This window comes from Cyprinus carpio, chromosome A25, assembly GCF_018340385.1.
Source record: "Cyprinus carpio isolate SPL01 chromosome A25, ASM1834038v1, whole genome shotgun sequence".
In the NCBI taxonomy this organism is placed as follows: Eukaryota; Metazoa; Chordata; class Actinopteri; order Cypriniformes; family Cyprinidae; genus Cyprinus; species Cyprinus carpio.
Window position 1 is genome coordinate 2,136,372 of NC_056596.1, and position 12,055 is coordinate 2,148,426.

The 12,055-nt window shown below is 38.3% G+C and overlaps 1 protein-coding gene across 1 annotated transcript; it reads left to right on the plus strand.

Annotated features, from left to right (window-relative positions):
• Positions 1 to 57: 57 nt before the first annotated feature.
• On the plus strand, positions 58 to 8,869 carry LOC109098860 (bestrophin-2-like). Its single transcript, XM_019112379.2, is given in 11 exon segments — positions 58 to 509; positions 766 to 982; positions 2,220 to 2,314; positions 2,397 to 2,630; positions 3,798 to 3,952; positions 4,249 to 4,326; positions 5,850 to 5,904; positions 5,907 to 6,001; positions 6,236 to 6,316; positions 6,581 to 6,732; positions 7,051 to 8,869. Coding segments are annotated over 10 exon segments (2,022 nt in total). The 5' UTR covers positions 58 to 509; positions 766 to 830; the 3' UTR covers positions 7,976 to 8,869.
• The last annotated feature ends 3,186 nt before the right edge of the window (positions 8,870 to 12,055 follow it).

Below are 12,055 nucleotides of genomic sequence, written 5' to 3' on the forward strand. Positions count from 1 at the left end.
CAGCTCTTCACATCGGGTGACTTGCACCTTCGTTCCAACCCTGAACGGAGTTCCAGCGCTTGTGGTCAGGCACGGGTTAATGAAACGGGGCCACACGCAGAGATGCATTTCCTCCACTAGAGGGCCCTGCATAGTGTACTAAACACCCTGCTCAGGGCCTCTGTGATCAGCAAGAGTTTATTAGCGCCTAAACTCCTCATGAATAATTAAGAAATGTTGATTATTTATGTCCTGTATATCTACATAATATTTACATTGCATAACTGCACTTAATACATGACTCTTTTAATCAAGAATGTGTCTGAGTGTTTGTGCATGTGTGAGTTTTGAAAGATTTGCTCAGATTAACAAACCCCCCCAGTTTTCCACAATGCCTCTTTGTTAGTGGAAAACAGATTAACAGGTCAAGTGACCGGAGGTGTGGGCATCTCATGTACCCCTCTCTGCTTGATCTTTCCCGTCTTTAACGTTTCCAGTAAATACCATCGACTCCCGAAACATCACACACTGTGAGTAGAGTTGCTTATTTCTTATAGATACAGTATTTCAGGCCCACAGACAAAAATGGAATGCAATTGCACTTGATGTGATGGACTTACAATTTTAATTATTCTTTTAAATCTCACATTTGTTGCAATCAGTTTAGGTGTTGATGTATGTGATCTGATTTCTGTTTGCACATGCACTATGTGATTCAGCCAGTGTTGAGCATGCATGCATGTGTTTCCTGGTATAGTTGTCTATACTTATCAATTCTAATCACAGTGAAAGGTCAGTAGAGACTGTGATTGACAGGCTGTGAGTGGTCTTCCTGTCCAGAGAGGGCAGCGATGACGGTGACATACTCACGGCGGGTGGCAGATGCGCGTCTGGGCACCTTTTATTGCCTGCTTCTGCGATGGAAAGGAAGCATCTATAAACTGTTATATCGAGAGCTGCTGATCTTCACTGTGATGTACGGCACAATCAGCGTCACGTACAGGTGAACACTGATTCTTCACATCTTACAGTTTTAATGGCACTATGGCAAAGTAATGGAATTTCGATATGTATCATGGTATTAAAAGACCTTCAAAAAGTGCCATGTTTTTAAGACATGTATCATGGTTGCACCATCAATACATAGTGCTTTCCAGAATACCACGGAACTACCATTTACCGCAGTAGTAGCAGCGTAGCATTTCTGGAAGTACACTGGAGTATATAACATGCATATACCATGGTACATGAATCATATATTTTATGGTATTACGGCAGAATTATGGAGTTACATGTTAATACAATTATATATTGATTTCAGTGCCAATGGTTATACCATGGTACTTTCTTAGGTTTAAAATGTATATGGCACACCAAAAGATATTTCAAAGATTACCATGGTAAATAAAAACATATTAATACTATGGTATTTTAATATATACGGGGATACATGATAATACAATGGTACTTTGATATATTATTGTACTAATTCCAACTTCCAACTTACTGCGAATAATTTATTAGTATTACCATGTTTTTAAACATTTAACCATAGTAGCAGCATAGTATTTCCAGATGTATATTGTATTACCATATAAATACATTAATTTCGGTACCAATGGTATATTTCAAAGTACCATGTGATACCATAATTATACCATAATACTGACCCAGTGCTTTTTTGTAAGGCTGAAAATTATATGGTACTCTAAAAGGTATTTTTAATATGTACCAGGATACTAAATGATTACCATATTCATATGCAATGGCCACAATGTACCCTCACAGAGAAATTAAGGTCAGATATTTTAAGGTTCATCTAATCTCATTTTGTAAGTGACTTTCTTTCTGTTTTAAATATGTTTTCTTTGGATTGTTTAATTAATCAAAAGAGAATATAAGAAAAATATAACTTGTGAATATCTGTGTTTCCTGCTAGCTAAGTTTCACCTTCACATACTGGCTCTAGAACTCTTTTTTCGTTATTCAGAGTTGATCTAGACAAGTATATGAAAACGATCCAAAGTTCTGCTAATCCTAAAGTAGTGAAAACTACATTTCTATATACTGTACATCCTATATGTCTTCCTAAGGAGAAAAAAACACGGTTACTATAGTTAAACCGAGGTAGAAAGGATTCGCGATACAAATTTTAATTCAGCCTACAGTGTCAGAGTGTTTAACTTTTTTAATTGTTTTATTTAATGAACCCATCAGTTATTGCACTCTTTGATTGACAGGTGTATACTGACTGAAGAGCAGCGCAGGATGTTCGAGAAGCTCTCAGTGTACTGTGATCAGTACGCACAACTGATTCCCTTGTCGTTCGTACTGGGTAAATGTGACTTGCAGTAGTGCTTTCTTTAGATTGAAACAATCAATTCTCGACTTCTCTCACAGATGAAACTGTCCTGCAGGTTTCTACGTGACTCTTGTGGTGTCTCGTTGGTGGGGTCAGTACGAGAGCATCCCGTGGCCGGACCGTCTGTCAGCGCTGGTCAGCGGACACGTCCGCGGCGCAGATGAAGGGGCCAGACTCATCCGCAGGAGTCTAATGCGTTACGCCAACCTGTCGGGCATCCTGATCTACCGCTCGGTCAGCACCGCTGTCTACAAGAGGTTCCCGACCATGAGCCACCTCGTACAAGCAGGTAACTCCCAGATAACACAGGTACGTCTGCAGGATCGATTCATCTGCTGTGTACAGACATCTTTAAGATGTCAGTTTTACATTCATTCTAAATCATAAACATCTTGAAGACATCTTCTAAACGTCTATTTGACATCTAATAGGAAACGTCCTGTAGATGTATTGCAGATGAGCAAACACTCTAAAAAAAAAATACATCTTGCAGATAAATGCAGACGTCAAATAGACCTGATGTACGTGTGCTATCAGGGTTGTGATTCGGGTTACGCAATTTGGCCTAGAACAGCGATTTAAGCCACGTTCTGTGCCGGTACCATTCAGATTTAAACTCAAAAAGGAAACAGGAAGGAATTACGGCAAAATTCCAAAGAGCTTTGGCTGTTCAGAAATAGTTCACGCAAACATGTAAATTCTCATTATTTACTCAACCTCATGTCACACTAATAAACAGGAAAATACCAGTGATAATATAATGTTGTAAAATTCATTAATCACTCAATTCTGTTCAATTCTGCTATAAAGCAGCTTTACAGAAGACAGTAGAGTTATTATTCAGCTCAAGTCAGTTCAGCAGTGTTGATGTTGCAAAGTTAAGGCATCTTTACAAAGGCAAGGTAAGGCTGCTCAAAATTGTGTGAAAAAATGCAATGTTGCATAAAAGCCAGACTAAATGATGCCGGCTCTAACCCACCTCAGCTCCTATTATTAAAGTAGTGTATAAAGATGCAATTGCTATGTAAATGCATTCATGCCATCTCTGAGCAGCATTAAACAGTCTGTGTAAAAACACATAAAAATGCCTCTTTAGAAGCATTGTAAATTTGACATTCGAGTCATTTTTTAGCTCTGTTTAATGCATCGCATAGTGTCAGTGTAGTGAAATTGATAATATTACTAAATATTAATTGTCTTTTAAATCTTGTTCACTCAAACTTTCTTTGTTGTGTCTAACGCACAAAACATTTTTTGCATAATGTTCTGGACTGTTTTATTTTATACAATGGAAATGAATGGGGCTGAGAAGCTGCAGAAATGACATAAAAACAATGTGAAAGCACATGAGTGGTATGAATACTTTGAGGATGAATTTTGGAGTGTCAGCATTCTTAATTTTGTGTTGCATGGAATGGAGAAAGTCATATGGGTTGAAAACTCTCCTGTACTCTAGGTCTGATGACGGCTGAGGAACTGAGGCTCTTAGAGGAACTGCCCTCCCCTCATAATAAGTTCTGGGTTCCCTGCATGTGGTTTGTCAGTCTGGCCATGAGAGCTCGATCTGAAGGACGCATTAATAATGATGTTGCAATGACTGCCATCCTCAACGTACGTCTGACACCTGTCTGTGTATATGGACTAATCACTCCTTCTGATTGTACAGTATATGTGTCATAAATATCACTTTTTTGTAAGAATATTTCTTACAGAATTAAAAATAGTTTTAGTATCCCATTTTATTTTATTATTTTATTTATATTTCGGAAATCATGTAGTTTAAGTATTAATGGAGTAATGGGATTTCAGTAGTAACATCAGAATCAAAGTTATTCAGATCATGACAAGAACTCACTGAGTCTCCCTGTGAGCAAAAGCTTTTTGTTGTCTGGCTTTTCTCCTTGTAGGAGTTGAACACACTGCGCTCTCAGTGTATGAGGCTGTACGGCTATGACTGGATCAGCCTGCCTCTTGTTTACACACAGGTTTGATGGTTTAACCTTTTCATTTACTAGTACTAGTAATAGAGACAGAGGTGGAACTAGCCAGACCCATAACATTTCAGGTTTCCCTGAATAGATCCAAGCAGAATCTGAAATTTGTATGACCAATCACTGTTGATTAATTTAGTATATATATGATTATTCTCTGGTTGGAATGGGAAATGATCTCTAAATGATCTCTGATTTGTTGAAATGTGTACCGATGATCTGTGATTGGTTGGAATGTGTAGCGATGATCCCTGATTGGTTGGAATGTGTAGCGATGATCCCTGATTGGTTGGACTGTGTAGCGAAGATCCCTGATTGGTTGGGATGTGATTGGTTGAAATGTGTAGTGATGATCTGTGATTGGTTAAAATGTGTAGCGATGATCTCTGATTGGTTGGGATGTGTAGAGATGATCTCTGATTGGTTGGGATGTGTAGAGATGATCTCTGATTGGTCGGAATGTGTAGCGATGATCTGTGTTTGGTTCGAATGTGTAGCGATGATCTCTGATTGGTTGGGATGTGTAGAGATGATCTCTGATTGGTTGGAATGTGTAGCGATGATCTCTCATTGGTTGGAATGTATAGCGATGATCTGTGATTGGTTGGGATGTGATTGGTTGAAATGTGTAGCGATGATCTGTGATTGGTTAAAATGTGTAGCGATGATCTCTGATTGGTTGGGATGTGTAGAGATGATCTCTGATTGGTTGGGATGTGTAGAGATGATCTCTGATTGGTTGGAATGTGTAGCGATGATCTGTGATTGGTTCGAATGTGTAGCGATGATCTCTGATTGGTCGGAATGTGTAGAGATGATCTCTGATTGGTCGGAATGTGTTGCGAAGATCTGAGATTGGTCGGAATGTCTAGCGATGATCTCTGTTTGATCGGAATGTGTAGCGATGATCTGTGATTGGTCGGAATGTGTAGCAATGATCTCTGATTGGTCGGAATGTGTTGCAATGATCTTGATTGGTCGGAATGTGTAGAGATGATCTCTGATTGGTCGGAATGTGTAGCGATGATCTCTGATTGGTCGGAATGTCTAGCGATGATCTCTGTTTGATCGGAATGTGTAGCGATGATCTGTGATTGGTCGGAATGTGTTGCAATGATCTTGATTGATCGGACTGTGTAGCGATGATCTCTGATTGGTCGGAATGTGTAGCGATGATCTCTGTTTGATCGGAATGTGTAGCGATGATCTGTGATTGGTCGGAATGTGTAGCAATGATCTCTGATTGGTCGGAATGTGTTGCAATGATCTTGATTGGTTGGAATGTGTAGCGATGATCTCTGATTGGTCGGAATGTGTAGCGATGATCTATGATTGGTCGGATTGTGTAGCGATGATCCTGATTGATTGACATGAACATTTGTGCACACAGTGAATGGTTGAAATGATTGATGTAGATGATGAACAGTTTTTGATTTTATTAATAATTTTTTTTTAATTTATTTTTTAATTTTATTTTTTTAATTTACAGTTTGTAAGTGTCCTGTGCTCTCTGATAGGTTGTGACCGTGGCAGTGTACAGTTTCTTTTTGGCTTGTCTGATTGGTCGGCAGTTCTCGACCCCACCCAGGGTTACCCGGGTCACAACCTCGACTTCTACCTACCCATCTTCACCTTACTGCAGTTCTTCTTCTATGTGGGCTGGCTCAAGGTATCACATTAGTTTCACACTCACAGTCCCTAATAACTGGTTTTATTGAATAAAATGACTGTTTAGTGGTCAATAAACATTGCCTGATTATATGGTGTTAACACAGCTGACATGACATATACAAAACTTGGTTATACATACAAATTTAGTGAAACACCACTGATCGCACTGATGTAATGTAGCTACATCATTTCAACAAAAAGTTAGAAAATAATTGCACTGGTGTGTTTTCAGGTGGCAGAACAGCTCATTAATCCGTTTGGGGAAGATGATGATGACTTTGAGACAAACTGGCTGGTGGACCGTAATTTACAGGTACATCATCTGCCCCACTAATGCCATGTTTCTTGATCTCCTTTGTGTCATTCTGTCTTGTCTTGTTCTGTGGATTTGTGCATCTGGTTGTACAGTCTATCTGTTAAATGTTCTTCACTTACATCTGTGCACTAAATTATTTTTTTGATTATGCATCATTTGTGTCACATGAGCCACCATTGCTAAGATGTTAAACATTCATATTTCTTCTTTTTGTAAGCACCTGTGCTTATACAGACATAAATAGGTGTGTCTTTCTCGCAGGTGTCTCTGCTGTCTGTGGATGAGATGTATGATCTGGTTCCTCTGGTTGAGAGAGATAAATACTGGGATGAATCTGAGCCTCAGCCGCCTTACACAGCTGCCAGCGCCGAACACCGCAAACCCTCATTTATGGGATCTGCTTTGGACATCAGGTGACACACACACTTAAACCAACCAATACACAACTACAAGCACACACATGCACATTTTTGGGTGCACAAACTAAATTTGTAGATTCTCTTGATTCTATAGCCATTAAAGTGGCATTAAAAACACTTCTGTAATGTGACGTTAACAAGTGAAACAGGATATTCAGCGGAAAAAAAAAAAAATTATATAAACCTCCTCTATATGTAATTTGTTAACAAGTAGATAAAGGCTAAATAATGGAAGGTTAAATAATGATGATCTGATCCTCAAGGTCAGTTGTGGGATAAAAACAAATTCTCCATTCTCTCTCTGTCTCTCAGCGTTCCCAAAGAGGAAATGGAATTCCAGCACAATCTGGAGCAGATTAAAGAACATGAGGAGGCCAATCATTCCACTCCATTCCTGGGCAGCTTGAGTCGCATTCTGGGCGTCCAGTCGCCAAATTTCCCCCGCTCGACCCCCACGTCCCGAGTCTCCCTCCTGCGGCGGCGTCCACGCGCCCCCTTCTCTCGTTTCCCCCTTTACCTCCATCCCGAGAGCTCTCCGATGCCCAGTCACGCCCGGAACGCTGACATGGAGGATGCATTCTCATCCATGCCTCTATACGAAAGACCTGGTTTTTACAGTTGCCCTCAGACGCCCATCCACTGCGTCCCTCCGTCCATTCCTCGCCCAAGACTGCGAAGAGCGTACTGCTCCAGCTCCAGCTCCCTGGCGCATCCCCTGGTTGGCTCGCCAGTCCTGTCTACACCTGACATGCCCACGCCTCCTTCCTCTGCCTTCCCTTGGGTGGGCGAAGACAGTGAACATTCGGGACCCGCTTTCTGCTTTCCGGACCCTGTGCCCGAGCTGTTACCCAAAGTACGGCCAAGTCAAGGGTTGCCGTCGCGTCGGCCCCTGCCTCTACGACCCTCTTTGGACATGTCGCCATCTCCGTCTACACCCGAAAGGGTGTTTTCTTTCACCCCTCCATCTTGGTCGCAAGCTCAAATCAACACCGCAAGTTCAGGGAGTGTAAATATGACCACAGCGACAAACAGCAACAGTAACCTGTGCAACGGGGCAGCAAATAGTCCCTGGCCAATCAGCAGAAGCACCACTGCAAGCACAGCCAATCCCGTCAGCACAAGCCCCACGGCGACTCAGCAGACAGCCAATCAGCACAACTCTGCCAACGACTCTGGCATCTCATTGGCTGAGGGGGATCTGTTGGGTGCTGTGGTGAAAATGAGGGAACAGCTCTGAGTTAGGTGGAAAATACCAGCTTAGACCAGCATGAATTCTCTCCCAGAACTGGTTATAAGATATTTTTATCTTTGCATTGGGTGAGTCGAAGGTAGTGAACATTCGGGTCCTGCTTTCTCCTTTCCGGACCCAGTTTTCGAACTGTTACCTAAAGTACGCCTCATTCAAGGGTTGCCATTGCACCTGGACACATCCTCATCTCTGTCTACACCAGAGAGGGTGCTTTCTTTCACTCCTCCATGTTGACCACAAGCTCAAATCAACACCGCCAGATCAAGAATGTTGCAATGACGTCAAACAGCAACCCTAACCTGTGCAACAACACCTGGCCAATCAGCAGAAGCACCACTGCAAGCACAGCCAATCCCGTCAGCCCAAGCCCCAAGACGACTCAGCAGACAGCCAATAAGCACAACTCTGCCAACGACTCTGGCATCTCATTGGCTGAGGGGGATCTGTTGGGTGCTACAGTGAAAATGAAGGAACAGCTCTGAGTTAGGTGGAAAATATACCAGCTTAGACCTGAATTCTCTAGGTCGGACTGGTTTAGAGCTGGTCTAGCATGTTTAGCCTACATTTAAGACATTTTAAGAAGCCTCAGTATCAAAAAACTTTCCTCAGAAGGGGAAGTCGTCATAGATGGGTAAACTTCTACAGCGGTGAACAGAAATTCCCATTTGCCCCGTCAGCAAAAGAAAAAAAAAAATGACATTGCAAAAGAGGAAAAAAATATTGAGAGATTAATTTTGTGGAGCAGATGTGAGAAAGATGTCAAATTGCCATCACTCCCTTAGCTGTTGTATATTAGAAACACTTGTTCAGAAACTACTTTTATATAAGTTAATGGAAAGGTAATAAAACACAAAGTATAGTGCTGTTTACAAAATACTATATATATATATTCCCTTAGCTGTTGTTTTATAAACACTTGTTCAGATATATATATATATATATATATATATATATAGTTTACAAAATACTATATATATATATCTGTGCTAGATCTATGATGTTAATAACTGTGGAAACATCATCACAGTCTGTAAAAAGGGTCCATGAATTACTGTATAACAGCATAATTTGATAAATTCCATCAATCAAACTGATAATTTCACTTTCGGTCATGTTTTTATTATATTGTTGGAGACAAGTCATATGAATCAATAAAATCACATCTTGATCTCCACTGTCATCCTAATTGCATAAACAATGTTGCAGAATATTTATAAAAAAAATATTTATAAAAAAAATTATAAAACAAATTATATATATAAACCAGATCCACACAAAGATCCTGGTGCAGAACAAAGCTCCCAAACACAATGCATCATGGGACTGTTACAGAATTAAACTCTTTTGTACCAACCTGTACACTTTACACTAATTCTTAATTCTCAGAATGAGGTGAACAGAGCCCTGATTATTTCTGGCTTGCATTTACTGCAGAATATTTATAGTCAGCATGAATTTGTTTAACATGTATGACATCATTATTCAAGCCACTCAACAGGTACATAAAATGCATTTCTTCTTTATCTGTGTATATTAAGAGTAGATATTATAGTATGTACCTGATGGAAAACTTGCATATAGTTTTGTTTCGCAGTGCATTTACATCTAGATTTTTTTAATGCATCTATTCTTAAATATTTTAAATAAACTAATGGAATTTTCATGACCTTCTAGGCCTGTGTGTGATTAATAATATCACAGTTTTTATTCATATTTTCAAAGTTTTTATTTTTATATATTGTCCATTTTAATTTCTGGCTCACTTTCACTTAATCGGGAAACGCTTAATGAATTATGCATCTATTCTTAAATAATTAATATATAGGAATTTTTTAGTGTTGTTTTAGCATACTAAATATACTATAATAGTTTTTAGTCATATTTCGAATTAGGATTTATTTTTATATTTTACATTTAATAGGCTGATTTAGTGCTCAGCGATTAACAATTATTATTGATGATCGGTTATTAATGATGGTTATTATAAGCAGTTGTGCTATATTTTAACAGTTGTGTATATTTATGTTTATTTTAAATTGTGTTTTTTTATATTTGTTTTTATTTATATTTTTTATATTTTAACAGTTGTGTATATTTAAATTGTGTATATTTAAATTAAATTTAAATTATATTTTTAATATATGTGAATATTTAAAAAAATTAACATTACAAATTAACATATATATATTATTTATTTATTTATTATTATTAATATTTTTTCCTTCTGATTTTGGGAACAGGCCCATAGGGATCAACTATTAACCTTAAATATATATATATATACTTTATGTATTTGTGTGAGTACAAGTATAAAACAAAATCATGTATAACACAGAAGTTAACAATAATTCAATACCAATGGTGAATAATTAAATATTTACATCAAAGCTTTAAAATGAATATTTTTGACTGAAATTCTTGCATTTCTAAAAGCTTCATTATAAGTCTATACTGTATGTAAAGACTTTTGAAATATAACATATGTACTCCACAATGCATTCATTGTTTTATTAAATTTAGCTTTCATATCCTTGTTGAACTCCATCCGAAAGGAAACTGTAAGAACAGCAACACGACAGCGATTTAATAAAACACAATCAGCTCACACCCAGGCTGAGAATGATTCATGGGGAACCTAACCTTTGTCTGGGAAACCTGTTGTGTAAGTTTAGGTCATAAAACCAGTCAGAAACGAGCAGGTGAAAGATTACAGAACCGTTATTTATTAGAGATTACACACAGAGTTCCTCTTCTCAGACACATGCTCCATTAAAGCTCAGAAAGCAGCATACATTCATTCATTCATTCGCTCTGTCTTTGATCCCACAACGCTTGAGAATAATACAGCTCCAAAAATATAGAAAGAATCCTGGAAACCAACAGGGTTGAGGTCAGTCTTCTGGTTTTACATGTACGAACCTGAAGAGGGCGCTAAAATACAGTAAACAAACATTCCCAGCATCCTTTGTGCTCTTCACACTGCTAGTGCAAATAGTACCTACAGCAATAAAGCACAACCACAGATCAAGCCATACAGTCACTTATGAGGAAGAATACAAATCGGTAACAAAGTTTCACATGTATGAAAACACTTTTTCAGGTTGCAGGGTTATTTTTAAAATCAAATCACAAAGCTTGTGTTTGTCACAGGAGTGGCTCGTTTAGCAAGAACCTCGTCAATAAAACTGTTTTACTATGTATGGTCTTCATGGAAGAGTGTGTTCTCAACAAGGACTTATTGTTCTTTAGTAGTAGTACACGTCTTAAAAACGTTAAAATGTTACCGGGTTTTAATGTAAAAGTAAAACCATTACAGTCCTCCATCTGTGTTTTATTTATTTTTTTGAACATGCAAAAGGTGTTACATCCTTATGCAAAAACAAAAAATCTCGCAGCCAATAGTGAGTGGTCATGCATCCGTGCATTTAACTTAAATACGCCAACACGAAATCAAAACTGACTTTGTTTACTTTCTTAAAGGAATAGTTTATCCAAAAATTACAATTTGTTGAAAATGTGCTCACCCTCAGGTCATCCAAGATTAGGATGAGTTTGTTTCTTCATCAGATTTGGAGAAATGTAGCATTGCATCAGTGTCTCAGCAATGGATGTGAATGGGTGCCGTCAGAATGAGAGTCCAAACAGTCAACATGTCCCGCACGCAGGGGAAGAGTTTGGCACTGACCGGAGCCCGGCTGTAATTCAACATCTCACACAGTGTGTCCATGTCTATGTATTTGGGAGTCAGTCCGGCGCGAACTGTGTTATCAGAACACGCCATACACTCCACACAGTCTGGAGGAGCCAGAGAACAATCACACGTGGAGATCAGAACATGCATATTAATTCATAAATATGCATATTAATACATATTAAGTAAAAATGTATGAATACATTTCACAAAAAGTACAATGACAGCCTATGTGAAATAACTTTTTATATATATATATATATATATATATATATATATATATATATATATATATATATATATATATATATAAGAAATATATATATATAAGAACACAAAAAGTACAATGACAGCCTATGTGAAATAACTTTTTATAT